At 50.3% G+C, this 21,980-nt stretch overlaps 1 protein-coding gene across 2 annotated transcripts in view; it reads left to right on the forward strand.

The window, feature by feature from the left end:
• NEURL4 (neuralized E3 ubiquitin protein ligase 4) overlaps nucleotides 1–21,980 on the forward strand; it is a 41,415-nt gene that overhangs the window by 979 nt on the left and 18,456 nt on the right. The window contains exons 2-15 of one of the 2 annotated variants that reach the window (XM_087891611.1): nucleotides 1,660–2,038; nucleotides 3,547–3,612; nucleotides 4,984–5,267; nucleotides 7,543–7,654; nucleotides 7,873–7,961; nucleotides 8,048–8,120; nucleotides 9,811–10,078; nucleotides 11,631–11,812; nucleotides 13,380–13,465; nucleotides 15,532–15,694; nucleotides 17,211–17,409; nucleotides 18,434–18,510; nucleotides 18,611–18,689; nucleotides 19,484–19,659. In XM_087891611.1, the coding sequence (XP_087747737.1) occupies nucleotides 1,660–2,038; nucleotides 3,547–3,612; nucleotides 4,984–5,267; nucleotides 7,543–7,654; nucleotides 7,873–7,961; nucleotides 8,048–8,120; nucleotides 9,811–10,078; nucleotides 11,631–11,812; nucleotides 13,380–13,465; nucleotides 15,532–15,694; nucleotides 17,211–17,409; nucleotides 18,434–18,510; nucleotides 18,611–18,689; nucleotides 19,484–19,659 (2,233 nt within the window). Of the gene's footprint in view, nucleotides 1–1,659; nucleotides 2,039–3,546; nucleotides 3,613–4,983; nucleotides 5,268–7,542; nucleotides 7,670–7,839; nucleotides 7,962–8,047; nucleotides 8,121–9,810; nucleotides 10,079–11,630; nucleotides 11,813–13,379; nucleotides 13,466–15,531; nucleotides 15,695–17,210; nucleotides 17,410–18,433; nucleotides 18,511–18,610; nucleotides 18,690–19,483; nucleotides 19,660–21,980 lie in introns of both variants that reach the window. The other variant, XM_087891610.1, reaches the window with a different exon arrangement.

The raw sequence follows: 21,980 nt of genomic DNA on the forward strand, positions 1-21,980 counted from the left end.
GGACAAGGGAGGGGAGGGGTCCCCTAATGAAGTAATGGGGGGGGTCTTGGGTCTCTTGGGGATGGACCTGCGCTGGGAGATGGGGAGGACCTGGGGGGTCGCAGGGGAGGGGGCTGTAGGAGGGGAGGGGTCCCCCAATGAAGTAAGGCCAAGGCAATTGTGGGGGCTCTTGGGGATGGACGTGCGCTGTGGGAGGGGGGGTCCCAGGGGAGGGGGGCTGCAGAAGGGGGAGGTGAGCAGTCCACAAACGAAGGCTAGAAGCAATTGGGGGGGTCTTGGGGTCTCTTGGGGATGGACCTGTGCTGTGAAATGGGGGAGGACCTGGGGGGTCGCAGGGGAGGGGGCTGCAGGAGGTGAGAGGGGAGGGGTCCCCCAATGAAGTAAGAGGGAGTCTTGGGAATGGACATGCACTGTGGGAGGGGGTATCCTAGGGGAGGGGGAGGCAGGACAGGTAAGGGGTCCACAAATGAAGGCTGGAAGCAATTGGGGGAGGGGGCTTTGGGGATGGTGAGGTGCGCTGTGGGATGGGGGCAAAGCCTTGGGGTCCCAGGGGAGGGGGTCTGCAGGAGGGGAGGAGTAGGGGGGCAAGGGGAGGAGGGATTGCGGGGGTCTTGGGGATGGGGAGATGTGCTGTGGGAGGGGGGAGAGAGCTTTGGGGGGGGTCGCAGGGGAGGAGGCTGCAGGAGGGGGAGGAGCAGGGGAGGGGTCCTCAAATAAAGGCAATGGGGGGCTGTCACAGTGACAGGCAATAGGTGGCTGCCCTTCCCTCTGTTGGTGGGGGGAGGAGAGACCCGGGGGGGAGTCGCAGGAGAAAGGGCCAGAGGAGCAGCCAGGGAGGGGGGGGATCCCCGCGGGGAGGCTGAGGCAATGGTGGGGAGGGTTGCCCAGGTGGCGTAGGGGGGGGGTCTCCAAAAGAAGAAGAAGGGTTGAGTTGTCTTGAGGATGGAGCTGGGCAGCTGCCCTCCCCCTCCCCTTTTGCGGGGGGCAGAGCCTCGGTCTCAGGGGAGGGGGCTGCAGGAGGAGGGCAGGGTCTCCCAAATGAAGGACGAGCCAACAGGATGGGAGGTTTGGGGGATGGAACGGGGCAGCTGCCCTCAGTAGAGAGCAGAGGCTTGTGGATCAAAGGGGAGGGGGCTTCAGGGGAGGGGTCCCCAAAATAAGGAGGCAACAGGACGGCCTTGGGTGGGATGGAGCTGGGCAGCCGCCCTCCCTCTACCCCTCAGCAGAGCCTCAGGGTGGGCAGGGGAGAGAACTGGAGGTGCAGAGCAGACCCCCTCCTCTTCTACCCCTCCCTCCTTCCCTCCCACCCCCCCCATTTCTTCCCAACCCCTCTTTACCTTTCTCTTTACCACTTCTCCCACTGCATCTCTCCGGGGTGCAAAATGGGGGCGATAGACCCCCAAAGAAAGAGACCACCACTCAGAAAACACTTCCAGGACCCAGACCCCCATTCAAAATTAGACTTCCAGAAATGTTGACAAGCCCCCCCACACACACACCTCCTATCGCCCCCGTCCCCAAAAACAGCCCTTGAGCAAGAATCCCTGGCCGATGGGTTTAAGCTCCTCCTGGTTTGAGGAGGGTCTGAGCACCCTTGGCCGGCGCCGAGTGCGAATCACAGCAGCCCTTAATCGTCTTTTCCTTCTTGTCCACCCGCAGGTCAACTCCTGGAGCGGCTCCTTGGAGATCGGGGTGACCGCGCTGGACCCCAACCACCTCGACTTCCCCAGCAGCGCCACCGGCCTCAAGGGGGGCTCCTGGATCATTTCCGGCTGCTCCGTCCTGCGCGATGGGCGCTCCATTCTGGAGGAATACGGGCAGGACCTGGATCAGCTGGGCGAAGGCGACCGGGTCGGCATCCAGCGGACGGCCAACGGGGAGCTGCGCCTTTGGGTCAACGGCCAGGACTGTGGCGTGGCGGCCACTGGCATCCCTCCCCGCGTCTGGGCCGTGGTCGACCTGTACGGCAAGTGCACCCAGATCACGGTGGTGCCGGGAAACGCCGAGGAAGCAGAAGAGGGAGCCTCCCGCGATGAAGGTACCCCCCAAAAAGCAGAGAATTGGCGGGAGACCCTATAGCCATAATGGCGAGATTGTGGCACGCGGAGTCATATTGGTGGGCACACGAGCTCAGCTCCGGAATGCGCCAGCTGATTTTCGAGCCTTCTGAGCCCACCGGAAGTAGGGAAACAGGTTGTTTCCTACCTCTAGAGGGCCTCGGGGGTGGGGTGGGGAAGGCTGTTTTCGCCCTCCCCGGGCGCCTAGAAAGGCTCTAGAGCCTGGGGAGAGCAAAAAACGGGCCTCCCAATCCCACCAGAAGTCGGCAAATGGGCCGTTTCCAGCCTCTGGAGCAGTGTTTCTCAACCTTGGAAGCTTGAAGATGGGTGGACTTCAACTCCCAGAATCCCCCAGCCAGCGCTGCTGGCTGGGGGATTCTGGGAGTTGAAGTCCACCCATCTTCAAGCTACCAAGGTTGAGAAACACTGCTCTGGAGGACCTCCAGGGTGGTGGGGAAGGCTGTTTTCGCCCTCCCCAGGCGCGTAGAAAGGCTCTGGAGCCTGGGGAGAGCAAAAAACGGGCCTACCAGGCCCACTGTGCCATTGCGTGCCGGGAGCGGTGTGGGTGGGTCTCACATGCATGGCGCATAGAATTATAGGTGTGGGCACACGCACACGCAACCCCCCTGTACTCCCCCCGCTTTTGGCACAAGATGGCAAAAAGGTTAGCCATCACTGCCCTATAGGGTGTCCTGCTTGAGTAGGGGGCTGGACTAGAAGACCTCCAAGGTCCCACCCAGCTCTGTTTGGATTGGTTGGTTGGTTGATTGCATTGTGGGAGTTGAAGTCCACCAATTTTGGTGCCCTGGTTTGGCCAGATGCGCGAGACGATTCATCCACTCGGGCTGCCCGCCTCTCCGGCGCTTTGTTGCCTCTCTAAACCCAGATAGTCGTTGACTTAAAACCGTTTAGTGACCGAAGTTACAACGGCACTGGGGGGAAAAAAAGGAGCAGTGTCTGTTTTTCCACACTTAACGACCCTTGTAGCATTTCCCCATGGTTATGTGATCCAAACTGGCCACTGACTCGTATTTACGACTGCCGCAGTGTCCCGGGGAGGGGGGACAGAGTCATGCGATTCCCTTTTGCAACCTTCTGTCCAACGAACTCAATGAGGAAGCCAGATTCGCTTAACAACCGGGTTCCTCGCTTAGCAACGGTGGCAAGAAAGGTTGTAAGATGCGGCATGAGCTCGCTTAACAACCGTCTCACTTAGAAACGGAAACGTTGGGCTCAGTTGCGGTCGGAAGTCGAGGACTGCCTGTATCAGGTGGTTGGGAAGCGAGAGTGGGGAAGGGTCTGCACAGGCTCGTTCTCCTGAGACCAGCACAGCAACCTCTGTTCTGCGGTTCTTGGCTGCCCCTTCAGGACCTTAAGCCATGATTCTTGGCTTGTTCCCAGGCAACACGGCCTGTGGCTGTTCTCGGAAGCACCCCTGACAGCCTTCCTCTTCTCCTTCCCTTCCTCCTCTTCCTCCTCCTCTCTCTAGCCCTGGAAGCGCCTTGCAACCAGACGCGGCCGGATAAATTCCCCAGCAGCCTGGAATCGGAGAACGGTGAGTCCCTTGAAACAAGAGGGGAAAAAAAATATTATAATAATTTTAAAGTTTCAGCAGCCCGCCAGCTGTCTCCCCTTAACGATATTAAACGCTGGGTTTTGTAATCGTTTTTACATTTTTTCATATAAATCACTAGAATCAAGAACTAAGGAGAAATTTCCTGACAGTTAGAACTATTAATCGGTGGAACTGCCTGCCACCAGAAGTTGTGAATGCTCCAACACTGGAGGCTTTTAAGAAGAGACCGGACAGCCGTTTGTCTGAAATAGTATAGAATCTCCTATGTGAGCAGGGGGTTGGACTAGAAGACCTCCAAGGTCCCTTCCAACTCTCTTATTCTATTCTAACTCAAAGTAGCGAATCTAACTAATACTCCTTCCTATTCCTTTTTCCTCTCCCCCACAACAACAACCCTGTGAGGTCGATTGGACTGAGAACCCAATGTTACCTAGATAGCCGTCATCTGGCTGGCTTTCATGCCCAAGGCGGGACTAGAACTCACTGTCACCTGGTGATTGGCCCAAAGTCACCCAGCTGGCTTTCATGTGTAAGGAGGAACTAGAACTCACAATCTCCTGGTGATTGGCCCAAAGTCACCCAGCTGGCTTTCATGTCTAAGGAGGAACTAGAACTCACTGTCACCTGGTGATTGGCCCAAAGTCACCTAGCTGGCTTTCATGCCTAAGGCGGGACTAGAACTCCCAGTCTCCTGATGATTGGCTCAGAGTCACCCAGCTGGCTTTCATGCCCAAGGCGGGACTAGAACTCACTGTCATCTGGTGATTGGCCCAAATTCCTCCTAGCTGGCTTTCATGCCCAAGGCGGGACTAGAACTCACCATCTCCTTGTGATTGGCCCAAAGTCTCCCAGCTGGCTTTCATGCCCAAGGCGGGACTAGAACTCACTGTCACCTGGTGATTGGCCCAAATTCCTCCTAGCTGGCTTTCATGCCCAAGGCGGGACTAGAACTCACTGTCACCTGGTGATTGGCCCAAAGTCACCTAGCTGGCTTTCATGCCCAAGGCGGGACTAGAACTCCCAGTCTCCTGTTGATTGGCTCAGAGTCACCCAGCTGGCTTTCATGCCTAAGCAGAACTAGAATTCACCATCTAATGATTGGCCCAAAGTCACCCAGCCAGCACCTGTCTAAAACAAGACTAGAACTCACCGTCTCCTGGTTTCTAACCCGGAGCCTTCGTCAGTAGAACAAAGTTGCTTCTCACTTGAATGAACCAGGCCTGGAGTCTTGCCCCCCACATCGGTAGCCCCCCCCCCCTTCTTCACAAGATGGGCAGCCGAGAGACACCGGGTGCTGGCATCCCGACCGGGTGCGTTGACATTCACGCAAACGCAATCGTCCCCTCGTAGGCTTCTCCAGCATGGAGCTGTCGGAGGTGGTGAGCAACACCATCCTGTCGTCCTACAACGGGAGCCTGTTAAACGTCAACCTGGGCAGCCCCCCCTCGGACTCCCCCCCTAGCGGAGCGCCCCCCATGACCTCCAACGACGCCTTGCTCTTCCACGAGAAGTGCGGCACCCTGATCAAACTCAGCAACAACAACAAGACGGCCGAGAGGCGCCGGCCGCTGGACGAGTTCAACAACGGCGTGGTCATGACCAACCGCCCGCTACGGGACAACGAGATGTTTGAGGTAAGGGGGCGTGGGGGTCCCAAATCTCTAGCGGCCCAGAACAGGAGCCATTTTCCTCAACCTTTGTGACTTTTAAGACTTGTGGACTTCAACTCCCAAAGCAAGAAAAATGTGGCCAAACTATTTTGTATTTTTTTTGATTGGGTAATATTTCTTAGTAGACAGTGGGAATGCGGTAGATGTAATATATCTTGATTTCAACAAAATGAGGAAAATAACCCATGACAAGCTAACTTAGTTCAAAAAAAAAAATAGGTGGGTTAGATGGCATGATACCGTATTTTTCGGAGTATAAGACGCTCCGGACTATAAGACGCACCTACCTTTTTGGGGGAGGAAAACAAAAAAATTACCTGCCTCTGCCTCCCAGAAATTTGCCTCCTTGCAGCAAACAGCCTGTTTCAGCTTCAGCACAGCCAAATTAGCACAAGCAGCTGATTGTCAGTTGGATCGGCCTCCCGACGATCAGCTGTTTCAGGCTGCAGGGATTGCCATCACCTAGTGCCCATTCTGATCCCCGCCACCCAGAACGGGTGGAAAATGGGGCGCGAGGAGGCAGCAATAGGCTATGGCAATCCCTGCAGCCAGAAACAGCTGATTGTCGGGAGGCTGATCCAACTAACAATCAGCTGCTTGTGCTAATAAGGCTGAAACTGAAACAGGCTGTTTGCTGTTAGGAGGCAAATTGCTGGGAGGCAGAGGCCAAAGGGTGGGTGCCGGCGGGTACATTCGGTGTATAAGAGGCACCCAAATTTTCACCCTCTTTTAGGCGGAAAAAAGTATGTCTTATACTCCGAAAAATACAGTAATTAAATGGGAAACTGATCATCTGGCTGGGAAATTCTGGGAGCTGAAGTCCACAGGTCTTAAAAATCACAAAGGTTGAGAAACATTGTAAGTTGTGTAGAAAATTTCAGGTGCTGCTTGGAGCGTCTTAAGTACAACATAATGCTCTCAATGGCTCATCAAGGATGATGCATCTGGGATTTGTAGTCCCTATTTATCTTCTCCCATCCCTGGGGAGGACAGACGCTGCTGAATTGGTCGTTCTCTTGATCCCTTCTTCTTCTTCTTGGTCTCCCCAATCATTCCTTTATTACTTTTCCAAACAAGTCCAGGCTGCGAACATGTCCAACACATCTTCCCTCTCCTCCTCCTTTCCCCAGAACAACGACCCTGTGAGGTGGGTTGGGCTGAGAGAGGGAGACTGGCCCGAACTCACCACCAGCTGATGATTGGCTCACAGTCACCCAAGCAGCTTTCCTGCCTAAGGCGGGGCTAGAACTCCCAGTCTCTTGGTGATTGGCCCAAAGTCACCTAGCTGGCTTTTCTAAGGTGAAACTAGAACTCACTGTCTCCTGTCGATCGGCCCAAAGTCACCTAGCTGGTTTTCATGTCTAAGGTGTACTAGAACTCCCAATCTTCTGGTAATTGGCACAAAGTCATCTAGCTGGCTTTTCCAAGGTGAAACTAGAACTCACCATCTCCTGGTTATTGGCCCAAAGTCACCTAGCTGGCTTTTCTAAGGTGAAACTAGAACTCACCGTCTCCTGGTGATTGGCCCAAAGTCACCTAGCTGGCTTTTCTAAGGTGAAACTAGAACTCACCGTCTCCTGGTGATTGGCCCAAAGTCACCTAGCTGGTTTTCATGTCTAAGGTATACTATAACTCCCAGTCTTCGGGTGATTGACCCACAGTCACCTAGCTGGCTTTTCCAAGGTGAAACTAGAACTCACCATCTCCTGGTGATTGGCCCAAAGTCACCTAGCTGGCTTTTCTAAGGTGAAACTAGAACTCCCAGGTCCTGGTGATTGGCCCAAAGTCACCTAGCTGGCTTTTCTAGAGTGAAACTAGAACTCACCGTCTCCTGGTGTTCGGCTCAAAGTCACCTAGCTGGCTTTTCTAGAGTGAAACTAGAACTCGCCGTCTCGTGGTGTTCGGCTCAAAGTCACCTAGCTGATTTTCATGTCTAAGGTGTACTATAACTCCCAGTCTCTTGGCGATTGGCCCAAAGTCACCCAGTCCGCTTTCATACCTAAGGCAGGACTAGAAGTCACCACCTCCCGCTTTCCAGCCTCTGCTGCCTTAACCACTAGACCCAACTGGACTCTGTTGAATAGAATCAGCGAATGGAGCGAGGCCGGGATAGGGAATTCTGGGGGTTGCAGCCCCCAACTCCTAAACGTCGCCCAGATTGAGAGAGGAAAAACCCGCTATTTTTAGAGGGAAAGCAGGCGCCAGGGAGTTCAAGGCGCTGCTTTGTCTCCTCCCTCAGATCCGCATCGACAAGCTGGTGGACAAGTGGTCGGGCTCCATCGAAATCGGGGTCACCACCCACAACCCCAACAACCTGGAGTACCCGGCCACCATGACGAATCTGCGCTCAGGTGACTCCCCGACTCGTGCGTATCCAGGGCGGGGGAGAGAGGGACGGGAGGAGGAGGGGATGGCGGATTTCCCGACGCCTTCGGCGGGTGGTGGGCGTGGAGGGGGTGTCTCCGTCGGGGCGGGGGGGGCGCAGAGGACCCCCGGGGGAGGGGAGTCACATCAGCCGGCCCTTGTCCCCACTCAGTTCTTCTTGTCATGCTCCACTCAACCCACGAAGGAACCATTATGATGAGCGGCTGCGGGATTCTCACCAACGGGAAAGGCACCCGGCGGGAGTATTGCGAATTCAGCTTGGATGAGTTGCAGGTGAGTCTGCAACGCCCTCCCCCACAACCCCTCCTCCCCTCCCCTCGGAGGAACTTCCCACCTGGCTTTGTGTCTTCCGCCCGCAGGAAGGCGACCACATCGGCCTGACCCGGAAGTCCAACAACGCGCTTCATTTCTACATCAACGGCATCGACCAAGGTGCGCTGGATTTCGCTTACCTTTGCTACCGGTTTGCTCGTGCACGCGCCGCTTCTGAACCGGGGCGAACCGGTAGCAGCAACCCACCATCATCTCGGGGATGAAACCACACAGGACTTTTCGGGATCCAGAGACCCCCCCTCCCTCCCTCCAAGCCGGGGCTGGGGAGAGGGGGGGAAAGTGGGGGGATGCCCCTTCGATTTACAACCACAACACACGACGTTTTGGTCCCGAATCTGTGTTTCCTTCCAGTGTTTGGCCAAACCCCCCACCACCACCCAAAGCGAACGATAGCTTTGTTTAACACATTGGCTTAAATAGGGCTGCATTTACAGGTGGTCCTCGACTTACGACGGTTCATTTAGTGACCGTGGTTAGAACGGCACTGAAAAAAGCGGACTCACGACCGTTTTTCGCACTTCAGAACCGTCGCAGGCCTCCCAACGGTCGCAGCGATCAAAATTCAGACTCTTCGCAACCGACTCGTATTTATGACGGTCGCGGTGTCCCGTGGGGGGCTGGGGTGTCACGTGATTCCCCTTTTGCGACCTTCCGGCGAGCCACAGGCAGAGCTAGATTCGCTTAACGACCAGGTTATTAACACCTGAAGGGATTCATTTAGTAACTCTGGCAAGAACGGTCGTAAAATTCACTGAACTGTCTCGCTCGGCGTCCGAAATTTTGGGCTCCGTTTTGGTCGTTAAGTCGAGGACTGCCTGGTCGGCCAAATGGCTGCGATGAAGAAGATTCTTTCTGGAGGTGTTTAAGTAGTTAAACCTTAATCCCCCACAAAAATCCTCCCACCCCCAATGTGCCTCTCCTTTCCCATCGGGGGTTAATTTTATTTCTTCATGATTTTATTCGCTGTGTTTCTACGATTGTAGATTTGAAGGTTTCTTAATGCTTTAAGCTGCCCGGTGTCGTTGGATGCAAGATGGGTGGCAAATTTCAATAATAATAATAATAATAGTAATAATAATAACCAGTATCAATTATCAGTGCCAGTCAATAATATTTGTGATACATTTTTAAATGTTCAGTTGACTGAGTTTCATGTTTAATGAAAAGTATATAATAATAATAATAATAATAATAATAATAATAGTAATAATAATAACCAGTATCAATTATCAGTGCCAATCAATAGTATTTGTGATACATTTTTAAATGTTCAGTTGACTGAGTTTCATGTTTAATGAATAAAAGTATATGATAATAATTAATAATAATAATAATAGTAATAATTATTACTATTGGTTTTTGTTTAATTAACAATTGTATTACATGTATTTTTTATCGTTCGCTGTTCACCGCCCTGAGTCCCTCAGGAATAGGGCGGTATATAAATTTAATAAATAAATAAATAAATATAAATAAATAACTCGTATCAACCATCAGCGCCAGTCAATATTTCTGATACATTTTTAAATGTTCAGTTGACTTTCATGTTTAATGAATAGAAGAAATAATAATAATAATAATAGTGCAAAAAAAGACGGTGAAATTAGGTCAGTCATGTGGGCGACTCACTTTATGACCGCAGTGGACAGGTCGTAAGTCGAGGACCACCTGTAGAATAACACCGCCGATTGATTCCCTTCTAAGCCGGCCGGGAGGCAAAACCGAGACATGGACTTAAGCTTTGGGGAGTCACGTGACCCCGATGTGTGTCCCCCCCTTCTCTTTCCAGGCGTGGCGACCACCCTCACTCCCTTGGTGGTCTACGGCGTGGTGGACCTCTACGGCATGGCCGTCAAAGTCACCATCGTGCACAATCACAATCACAGCGACCGGCTTCGGCGCAACAACGCAATCATGAGGGCCCTCTCGCCCGACGTGGGCCGGCGGGCCATCGACGCCGGGGGCAACGAGCCCGAACCGGAACGTCTCCTTTTCCACCCAAACTGCGGTCAGAAAGCTGCCATTATCAATGAAGGACGGACGGCCCTGCGGCCTCAGTGCGTATCTTCAATCGGAATAGAGGTGGGAGGGACCCTGGAGGTCTTCTAGTCCAACCCCCTGCTCAGGGAGGAGACCCTCTACCATTTCAGACAAGTGGCCGTCGGGTCTCTTCTTAACAACCTCCAGGGATGGAGCGCTCACAAACTTCTGGTGGCAAGGAGTTCCACTGGTGAATTGTCCTCACTGTTGGGAGGTTTCTCCTCAATTCCAGGTTGCTTCTCTCTCCTTGGTTAGTTTCCACCCGTTGCTTCTTCTCCTGCCTTCTGGGGCTTTGGAGGATAGGTGGACCCCCCTCCTCTTTGGGGGACCCCCTCTTCAGTCCTTGCTCTATTGCAGGGGTCTTCAACCTTGCAACTTTTAAGACTTGTAGACTTCAACTCCCAGAATCCCTCAGCCAGCATGAGTTTACTGGAACTTACTTTCTTTCCTTCCTTCCTTCTTCATTTTTTCTTTCTTTCTTTCTTTCTATCTATCTTTTTTCTTTCCTTCCTTCCTTTCCTTCCTTCCTTCCTTCTTTTTTCTTTCTTTCTTTCCTTCCTTTCTATCTTTCTTTCCTTCCTTCCTTCCTTCCTTCTTTTTTCTTTCTTTCCTTCCTTTCTTTCTATCTTTTTCTTTCCTCCCTTTCTTCCTTTCTTTCTGTCCTTCCTTCCTTCCTTTCTATCTTCTTTTTCTTTCCTTCCTTCCTTTCCTTCCTTCTTCCTTCCTTTCTATCTTCTTTTTCTTTCCTTCCTTCCTTTCCTTCTTCCTTCCTTCCTTTCTATCTTCCTTTTCTTTCCTTCCTTCCTTTCCTTCTTCCTTCCTTCCTTTCTATCTTCTTTTTCTTTCCTTCCTTCCTTCCTTTGAGAAATGGTGTAGGGCCTTCTGCTTGGGGGGAGGGCGGGAGTTGGACTACATGATCTACAAAGTCCTCCCCCTCTCTCTCCTTCCCTCTTTCCTTCCTTCCTTCTTCATTTCTTTTCTTTTCTTTTCTTTCTTTCTTTCTTTCTTTCTTTCTTTCTTTCTTTCTTTCTTTCTTTCTTTCTTTCTTTCTTTCTTTCTTTCTTTCTTTCTCCCAAAGGTGTTTTTTCCAGAGACATCTGACCTTTCTGCTTTTCCTTCGAAGGCCTTTGTTTTAGAGGGTCGTTGAGGCCGCGCGGAGGTGTGTCTGTGTCCTTGGGGGTCACCTGAGTGGTGTAAACAGGTGTGGAGTCCACAACTCAGCTCCTTTCAGCAGTTGCAAGAAGCCTCCACACCCATTTGCACAAATTGGGTGACCCTGAGGACACGACCCTCTAAAAGGATGCAAATGACCCGCGGTCTTCACGGAATATAAATCCGTCCCTTCCCCTCCATCCAGTCAGAGCCGAAGAAGCTCCTCGGCTGCGAAGCGAAAGGTCTTCAAAGCAAAAACAAAGAATCCAGTTGCCTCCTGAAAAAGCCCCTTTGGGATTTAACCTGGCTGTGTTTCCCGTCTGGTCCACCTGGTTAATGGCTAACCATGGTCTGTTGGACATTGTCCCAAGAGGAGCTCTTAAGGAGAAGTCTGCCCTCCCTTCTCTGTCCGTACAGTGCCACCGACGACTTTAACCACGGCGTGGTCCTTAGCAACCGGCCCCTGCGGAACGGTGAGGTCTTCCAGGTGCGGATTGACAAGATGGTGGACAAATGGGCTGGCTCCATCGAGATTGGCGTCACCACCCACAACCCCACCTACCTGCAGCTGCCATCCACGATGACCAACCTGCGGTCAGGTGAGAGCTGCGAACTTAATATCTTGGGCAGGGTCTCGTCCAGGCGTGTCCAAGCTTGGCAATTTTAAGACCCTGTGGGATTAATCTTAATTAACCTTAATCTTCAGGCAAACACCACACACACACACACACACACACACACAGAGAGAGTAGAGTTTAGGGTTAGTTTATGCAAAAGGGGCTAAAAATGTTGGCAAACCAACATTCAGAGCTTCGTGCCTGGAAATAGCAGTGGTTTATATCCTCTCTTCTTTTTTTTTCACCTGACTTGCCAAGATAGGGGGAGGTGTCAAGCAGGGAATTAGTCTGGAATCTCTACGTAGCTGCAGGAGGGCTGCATCTGATCCCCCTTGAGTGAATTGAATCCAGGCGTGATGATTTTTTAAGACCTGTGGACTTCAACTCCCAGAATTCCCCAGCCAGCCATGATGTCCCTTGGACATCCCCTTTTGGCTGCTGATTTTTGTAGACTAAAGAAAAAATGAGTTGCGGTTCCTTTCAGAGGTGTTGCCCAGACAGACCCCGAGGACCAGCCCATAGATTTCCCACTGCTCTCCTCTCCTCTACCTTTTGCCCATCAGGCACTGGACCCAGCTGTTTTTCCTCTTCCTCAACAGCCACCTCCAGACCTGGGGGCTGTTGACTCTCCATCTGAGGGCTGACGGGTGGCCCAGGCTCTGCCCCTCTCTCTCTCCCTCCCTCCCTCCCTCCCTCCCTCTCTCTCTCTCTCTCTCCCTCTGTCTCTCTCTCTCTCTCTCTCTGTCAGCTCCATTCCTTCTTCCCCCTCGGAGCCTTGATGCTGACCCTGACTCCCTGTTCCGTCCCCGTCCCACACACGCACCCCCACAGACGGCCCGGAGTTAATAAACCGCACGACAAAGTCTTTGAAGATAAAGCTGGCAGCAACCCAGTGGCTAGCTGCCAATTCAGACTTTACTCACACAAAACAAAGATTAGACTGCAAGCATTCCGATAAAGCAGGCAAAGTTTCAGCAATACAAGGATTAGTCCAAATGCAGTCCGACAAGGCAGGCAGAAGTCCAGTAACGCAGAGATCATGGATTATTTCCAGTTTTTGCTCGTCACAAACTGAACCGGCCACTACACCCACATTTATACCCTGTGGGGTGTGGTCCAGTGACTCAGCTAATCTCTGGCACGCCTTCCCCTCTGCTGCGCACGCTTCTCCCTGCGCCGCTGTCGAGAATCTAGCCGGCACTTATCTCCTTCGTCGCTGTCCACCTGTGGCTGCGGGGACGTGCTTGGCTCTGAGCCTATCTTTTGGCCTTCGGTGTCCTCCGGAGGCATTGCCAGAGAGGAGGGTCCTGGAGAGGGAGGCCTTGCCAACTCCTCTCCCTCACTCTCAGAGTCTGCATCTGTCGATAGCCCAAGCTCAGGCAACGGAGCCACAACACTCCCACGCCACCTCCTCCTCCTCTGATTCGGCTGCTGGACGGGCCGCAACAGGAAGGAACAACTGGGTAGTCTTGTAAAAAAAAAAAAAAGCTACTCCTCTCCCTCACCTGGCTGATGGAATGGGGGGGTCTTTGCGCCTTTATTTTTGCAGGCACCTGGATGATGACCGGAAACGGAGTGATGCACAACGGTACCACCATCCTGGACGAATATGGCCACAACCTGGATCGCTTGAAGGCAAGCCAGAGAAAGAGGGTGGGATTAAAAAAAAGGTTATGGGGCAGAGGAAAGCTTGGGGGGGGGACATGGGGTGGCATCATAGAACTGTCTTCCAGAAAGAGCAATACGAGTCGTCCTTGACTTACCGTGTTTTCCCAACAATGAGACCAGGTTTTATATTAATTTTTGCTCCAAAAGATGCATTAGGGCTTATTTTCTGGTTAGGGCTTATTTTGGGGAAAATACGGTACTAAATGCATCAGTGGTTCGCACCGGTTCGCAAAAACCGGTAGTAAAAAGTTTTAGTAGTTCGGAGGACCGGTAATAACATTGGCTGGCCACGCCCCTGAACCGGTCAAACTCACTGAACAACTGTCTCAGTTGAGTAACATGAAGGTTGGGCTCGGTTGGGGGTCGTAAATTGAGGATTACCCGTACTCTGGCCCAGGCGCAAACCGCCAGCCTGGGAAGATTCCTGCGAAAGAGGCATTAAGCAATGAAGTCGCCAATCGAAGTCTTGAACACTCGACGTTTTTAAGAAGAGATTGGACAGCCATTTGTCTGAATTGGGATAGGGTTTCCTGCCTAAGCAGGGGGTTGGACTAGAAGACCTCCAAAGTCCCTTCCAACTCTGTTATTCTATTCTATTCTATTCTATTCTATTCTATTGCTGTTCTGTTCTGTTCTATTCTGTTCTATTCTATTCTACTCTTATTTCTATACTCTTATTTCTATTCTATTCTGTTCTAATATTCTATTCTATTCTTCACCCCAATATTTATTCTATTCTATTCCATTCCATTCCATATTTTCTATTCTATTCTATTTATTCCATTCCATTCTATTCTATTCTCTATCTATTCTTTTCTATTCCTTATTCTATTCTATTCCATCCTGTCCAGGGGTGAAATGCTCCCGGTTCGGACCGGATTGCCTGATCCGGTAGCGATGGAGGCAGGTGGTTCGGAGAACCGGTAGCAAAAATCCCTGCGCCCCCCTCCCCCATGCCCAGCTAAGCCGCACGATCATCAGAGACTTTTTTTTTAACTTTTAAAAGGATTTTTTCTACAACCTTTTCGGCAGAAAAAATGCTTTTAAAAGTAAAAGAAAAAAAGCCTCTGATGATCGTGCGGCTCGGCTGGGATCCTCAAAGGCTTTTAAAAGCAGAGGTTGTAGAAAAAAAAATGCTTTTAAAAGCCTCTGAAGATCCCAGCTGAGCCGCGCGATCATCAGAGGCTTTTTTTCTTTTAAATGTTTCTGACGATCCAAGCTGCCTGATCGTCAAGCTGAGTTTGACGATCCAAGCTGGCGATCCAAGACGATGCCTGACGATCCAAGCTGAGTTGCCTGATCGGCAGAGGCATTTAAAAGAAAAAAAAGCCTCTGACGATCGGGCAACTCGGCTGGGATCTCGCCGAAGAGGTTGTAGAAAAAATGATTTTAAAAGTTAAAAAAAAAAATGGCCACGCCCACCCAGTCACATTAAAAAAAACCCCTCACCAAGCCACGCCCACAGAACCGGTAGTAACAAATTTTAGATTTCACCACTGATCCCGTCCCATCCCATCCTATCCATCATCTAATTCCTTTTTTTTTTTTAATATACTTTATTAAATTTTTCCATTATAAAAGAAAGAAAAACAAATATACAATCTCTATCTCCTTCAGAGGTACAGTGTTTATACAATTTACGGAATCATACGTTAAATAAACTTCATCCTTAGCTGTTCAATATTCTATGCAATATAGCTCGTACTTCGAGTGCATAACAAGTCATATCCTAAAATCATGTTTTAGTCCTGTTCTTCAACCAATTGTACCAATTTCCCCATACTTCATAATATTTAGATTTCTCCTCATTATTTATCTCACTCGTCAATTTTGCCATTTCTGCGCACTCAATTCTATTATCTATTCTATTCTATTATCTATTCTATTCTATTCTATTCTATTCTATTCTATTCTATTCTATTCCTTACTCTATTCCACTCCACTCCACTCTACTCTTCACCTGTGGATCTGGTTGTTTGTGCCTTCTCCTGCCCTCTCTCAGGCTCTTCCCCTCTCCTCCTCCTCCTCCCCAGGCTGGAGACACGGTGGGCGTCGTGCGGAAGGAGGACGGGACCTTGCATTTCTTCGTCAACGGCGTGGCCCAAGGCCCAGCCGCCTGGAACGTCCCGCCAAACATCTACGCCGTGGCCGATCTCTACGGTCAAGCTGCTCAAGCCACGATCGTGGACGACACAGGTAGTGGACACGGATGTACACGGGACAGGAAAGGGGGTTGAGACAGAAACGTGGCTTAATTTGAGGACAGGAAAGTGAGGGCTTGGTTTGGAAGTCAGGAAAGACAAATTTCCTGCCAGTCAGAACAATTAACCAGTGGAACAGCTGGCCACCAGAAGTCATGGGTGCTCCATCACTACCGGAGGTTTTTAAGAAGAGCCTGGACAACCATTTATCTGAAATGGTGTAAGGTCTCCTGTTTAAGAAGAGGGCTGGACTAGATGACCTCCAAGGCCCCTTCGAATTCTGCTATTCTGTTTATATCATGTGAAGTGCTAAAACTGTTTTATAATGCCCTGGTAAGGCCACCCTTGGAATCCTGCATCCAGTTTTGGTCACCACACTATAAAAAAAGATGTTGAGACTCTAGAAAAAGTACAGAGAAGAGCAACCAAGAGGCTAAAACAGACGATGAACGGTTGCAGGAACTGGGCCTGGCTGGTCCAGTGAAGAGGAGGACCAGGGGATACAGGAGAGCATCTTCCAATATCTGAGGGGCTGCCCCAGAGAGGAGGAAGGGGGTCGAGGTATTTTCCAAAGCACCCAAAGGCCAGACAAGGAAGAATGAATGGAAACGGATCAAGGAGAGATTCAAGATGGAAATAAGGAAAAACTTCCTAACATTGAGAGCAATTAACCAGTGGAACAGCTTGCCACCAGAAGTTGTAGGTGCTCCATCACTGGAGGTTTTCAAGAAGAGATTGGACCGACATTTGTCTGGAATGGTCTAGGGCAGGGGTCCCCAACCCCCGGTCCGCGGACCGGTGCCGGGCCGTGGAGTACCTGGCACCGGGCCGCACAGCGGCCGGGGGACATGAACGCTGCAGCGCAAAGGCTCCTGGGCCGTGCGCAAAAGCTCCTGGGCTGTGCCCCCACCCCTGCGCGCGCTCAGCGGGCCGCGGCGATAAAAAGGTTGGGGACCACTGGTCTAGGGTCTCCTGCCTGAGCAGGGAGTTGGACTAGAAGACCTCCAACTCTGAAAAAAAGCAGGAAGACCCCCCCCCCATTCAGAAAAACGGGGGAGGCATATCCAGATAGGTGGGGAACAGGTTTAAATGGGGGACACGCAAACACACCCCCCCCCTTCAGATTTCGACTTGGAATATTTGATCAGCTCAAATCAGGTTGGTCTGTGTCTCACAAGCCAGCTTTTGACATTTGCAGTGAAATTCGTGCGCTCGTCGTGTCTCTGGTGGGTTCGGGGCAGAAGGGGTATTCAGCCGGTTCGGGGAAACCGGTAGCGGAAATCACGGGTTGGCTTGCACTGGCTCTACGCTGCACTATTTAGGCCTGTTTTTAAGGCCAGGCACATGCATGGAAGGCCCACAATTTCAATGCTGAGCGAACTGGTAGATAAATTATGTGAATCCCAACTCTGGTTCAGGGTGACCATCGTGGGGCATGGATGGGACAGCCTTTTGAGGGGGATCCTTCAAGCGTGGGTCACACCCTCCCTCCTTCCTTCCTTCCTTCCCAGATCTCCTTCCTCTTCCCGACGACCTCTCGGAGGGGAACAATCAGCTCTCCCCCAGCAGCCCTTCTTCCGTGGCTTCGGGCAGCGACCTGCGTTTCCACCACCTCCACGGAAACAACGCCGTCATCACGAATGGGGGGCGCACCGCCCTGCGCCAGAACTGCCGCAGCGAGTTCAACGACGCCATCGTCATCTCCAATCGGTCAGTTGAGAGGAGGGAGGGGCTGAGAGTTCCCGAGCTTGGATGGGGTTTGCGGCTAGTCGTCGACTTACGAGCGCCTCGATTCTTCTTGCCCGCTGCAGCGGTTGCGAAGTTATTTAATGCGGTGGTTCAGTTTCGCCCCGTTTTGCGACCTTTCTGGCCACGGTTGGTAAGGGAATCGATGCAGTTGTTTGAGTGAGTCGCACGGTCGTTAAGGGAATCGGGCTTGTCGGAAGGTCGCAAAAGGGGCCCCGGGACACATCAACTGTCATAAATACGAGTCAGTTGCCGAGCGTCTGATTTTTGTTCATGGGGAATGCTGCAACGGTCATAAGTGTGAAAAGTCTCTTTTTTTCCAGTGCCGTCGTAACTTCCGACGGTCACTAAACGAACTGTTGTAAGTCGAGGACTGCCTGTATTTATTTGTGAAAGCGAGTTATAAAGTCACCCGCCCTACACACTTGTGACGCCGGGTGGCTTAGGAAATTGGAGAACAAAAAACACATCCTACAGGTACTCCTCGACTTACGACCACAATGGAGCCGAAATTCCATGTTTCCAAGCGAAACATTTGTGAAGTGAGTTTTGCCCCGTTTTCCGACCTTTCTTGGCATGGTTATTAAGTGAATCACTGCATTTGTTACGTTAGTCACACAGTTGTTAATTGAATCCGGCTTCCACCCTTTGACTTGTCTTGTCAGAGTGGTCGCAAAGCAGGGTCACAGAACCCCAGGACACAGCAATCGTCGTAAGTACATGCCAGTTGCCAGGCGTCCAAATTTTGATAATACCTGACCACGGGGATGACACAACGGTCGTAATTGTGAAAAACGGTCCTCGTTCACATACTTCAGCGCTGGTGTAACTTCGGACGGTCACTAAACGAATGGTTTTAAGTCGAGCACTACCTCTGTGGGTGTGAATGGGAGGAATTAGCAGGCAGTGCTAAACTCAACGACTGCAATTGAGCCCCAAAATTACAGTCGTTGGTGACAGCTTTTCTCACAAGCTTTTGATCCCGCAGGCCTCTCCGGGACGGTGAACTGTTCGAAATCGTTATCCAGAAAATGGTGGATCGTTGGTCCGGCTCCATTGAAGCAGGTGAGGGGGCGAAAGAGGTTGGGGGGGGGAAGGAGGGGGGCAGTGAGACGTGTGTCCGTCCGTCCCCCCTTAGTGTTTTTGGCCTCCTTCTTCCATGCAGGAGTCACCGCCATCCGTCCGGAGGACCTGGAATTCCCCAATACAATGACGGACATTGACTACGATACCTGGATGCTCAGGTAAGTGACGGGGGGGGGGGGGGGGCAAAAAATGAGAACCAATTTTAACAATGAGACCCAGTTTGGTCCAGAGGTAAAGGCAACAGGCTAGAAAGCAGGAGACCGGGAGTTCTAGTTCTTATTTAGCCATGAAAGGCAGCTGGGTGACTTTGGGCCAATCACCAGGAGACAGTGAGTTCTAGTCCCGCCTTAGCTATGAAAGGCAGCTGGGTGACTTTGGGCCAATCACCAGGAGACAGTGAGTTCTAGTCCCGCCTTAGACATGAAAGCCAGCTGGGTGACTTTGGGCCCATCACCAGGAGATAGTGAGTTCTAGTCCTGCCTTAGACATGAAAGCCAGCTGGGTGACTTTGGGCCAATCACCAGGAGACAGTGAGTTCTAGTCCCGCCTTAGACATGAAAGGCAGCTGGGTGACTTTGGGCCAATCACCAGGAGACAGTGAGTTCTAGTCCTGCCTTAGCCATGAAAGCCAGCTGGAGCCAATCAGCAGGAGGCAGCGACTTCTAGTCCCGCCTTAAGCACGCCTCTAGTCCCGCCTTAAGCACTGGCTAGGCGACTTTCACCCTAGAACTCTTGAATCTCAGCTGTTGGGGAACCCGAATCAAATCTTCCTATCTTACTTGGCCCCTGGGAAACCGAATGCCTTTGCTCCTGTCCTCTTCTTCACTCACTCCCGGGAGGGCAAAAAAGTCAAGATGGCAGATGCATCCCTCAAAGCCCCAACCTCCTTTCTCCATGTGCAGCACTGGCGGCAGCCACATAAGTTTTTCTCCTCCATCTCTCTCTCTCTCAGCGGCACGGCCATTATGCAGGACGGAAACACCCTGCGTAACAATTACGGCTGCGACTTGGACTCGCTGACCACCGGCTCGCGCATCGGCATGATGCGTACGGTCAAGGGGGACCTGCATTACTTCATCAACAGCGTGGACCAGGGGGTGGCATGCTCCGGGCTGCCCCCAGGGAAGGGTGAGCCCACTAGTGACGGTCAAAGGTGGGGAGGTTGTGGCTGGGACAGGCCTTTCAGAATCAGTGGACTTCAATTCCCAGAATTCCCAGAACATTTTTGGTGTTTTTTTGATAGTGCTGTATAACTTTCTTAATAGACGGTGGGAACGCAGTAAGACGTAATATATCTTGACTTCAGCAAAGTTAAAAAACAAAATTTATCATGGGAGTTGAAGTCCACCCATGATAAATTAGCTGAGATTCAAATACAGCTAGTCCTTGACTTACGACAGTTCGTTCCAAGTTACAACAGCACAGAAAAATGCGACTTAATGACCATTTCTCACACTTACGACTGTTGTGGCAACCCGGCGGTGACATGATCAAAATTCAGACGCTCATAGTTACGACGGTTGCAACGTGCCAAGGTCTCATGATCGATCCCCTTTTGTGACCTTCCAGCCAGAAAATGTCAGTGGGAAATCCAGATTCATTTAACGACCATGTGACTAATTCAACGACTGCATTTGTTTTTAAAACAAGTTTTATTAATTTTTTCTTTCGCATACATATTTGATGAACAGAGTATTGACCAAATCGTATCTGATACAACTTGTCACATCCAAATAGAGTTTACATAGTTTCAATTTCTGCCAAAATATGCTTTTTCCCTACTTTTTTATGTTGCCTTAATACCTTCTATATCAGTGTTTCTCAACCTTGGAAGCGCTGCTGGCTGGGGGATTCTGGGAGTTGAAGTCCACCCATCTTCAAGCTACCAAGGTTGAGAAACACTGTTCTATACTTATTATATAAACAGTATTACCATCCGCCTTTCAAGTCCTAATTTCTTAACATTATTTCAATTATTTATCTTATCCATTATTAATCATACATATTCTCTTTTGATTTTCATATTAGTTCATTCTTCATCCTAATAAGTTTGAATATACTCAGGGTTGCCCTTCTACCATTCCACCTCCCTTATTTTACAACAATCCTTCTCTCTTTCCCTTCCCTCCCTTCTTTTATTCTTTTCTACTTTCTTCTTTCCTCTTCTCCTTCCTTTCCCCAGTCAGAGCCCGCTATTTCCCCGACTGTCTCGCCGCGATGCCAAACCGGAAGTCCTTGTTTCCCCTCCCTTTCTTCCTCTCCTCCTGTTCCTCTCTCTCCTTCCTCTCTTCTCCCCTCCAATCTACCCCTCTACTTCTCTTTCACCTCTTATTTTCCTTAATTCCTAATTTCTTATTCTAACTTCAATTAATTCTTTTATTTCATCATTTACAACATATTTTTTTTCTAAAACCCCATCGCACTTTTTAACATTTCAATTTTATCTCTTGCTTTAAGCCAATTTACCGCTTCATATTTCATCTGCTAATCAACGACTGCATTGATTCACTTAACAGTGGCAAGAAAGGTCACAAAACAGGGCAAAACTCACCTATCAATCCTGTTAGGTAACTGAACAACGTCAGGGATTCACTTCACGGTGGCAAGAAAGAATTCATTTAATGGATGTCTCACTTAACAACAGAAATATTGGGGCTGAATTATGGTCGTAAGTCGAGGACTACCTGTACTGGCTTGGTTCCGGACAGAGACGGTTAAAAAAAAAAATCCGGAAGGCTGCTTAAAGGGAAGATCCGGAATCTCTTAACGGGGTGGGTGGGGATGGCGTCTGGGGGCATTCTGGGTAGAAGGGAGGAGGAGGAAGGCAGGGTGGGTGAGGATGAGTCCTTCTCAGTTAGAACAATTAATCAGTGGAACGACTTGCCACCAGAAGTTGTAAATGCTCCAAAACTGGAAGTTTTTAAGAAGATGTTGGATAACCATTTGTCTGGAATAGTAAAGGATTTCCTGCCTAGGCAGCGGGTTGGACTAGAAGACCTCCAGTTGTCCCTTCCAATTCTTGTTTATTCTATTCTATATTCTATTCCTATTCCTATTCCTATTCCTATTCCTATTCTATTCTATTCTATTCTATTCTATTCTATTCTATTCTATTCTATTCCATTCCATTCCATTCCATTCCATTCCATTCCATTCCATTCATTCTGTTCTATTTTAATCTATTCTATTTTCTGTTAATTCTATTTGCTATTAATTCTATTCTTTTCTTTTCTTTTCTATTCATTCTTTTTTTTAAAATTTTTATTAAGCATTTTTACCTTTAAAAACAGGAGAAAAAGGACAAAAACACAGTCTTCTCGTCTTCTATTTCCCTTCTCTTCTCTTCTCTTCCCTTCCCTTCCCTTCCCTTCTCTTCTTGTCTTCTATTTCCCTTCTCTTCCCTTCCCTTCCCTTCTCTTCCCTTCTCTTCTCTTCCCTTCCCTTCTCTT

Source organism: Pantherophis guttatus, chromosome 4 (genome assembly GCF_059756535.1).
Source record: "Pantherophis guttatus breed Tessera chromosome 4, ASM5975653v1, whole genome shotgun sequence".
NCBI classification, from domain to species: Eukaryota; Metazoa; Chordata; class Lepidosauria; order Squamata; family Colubridae; genus Pantherophis; species Pantherophis guttatus.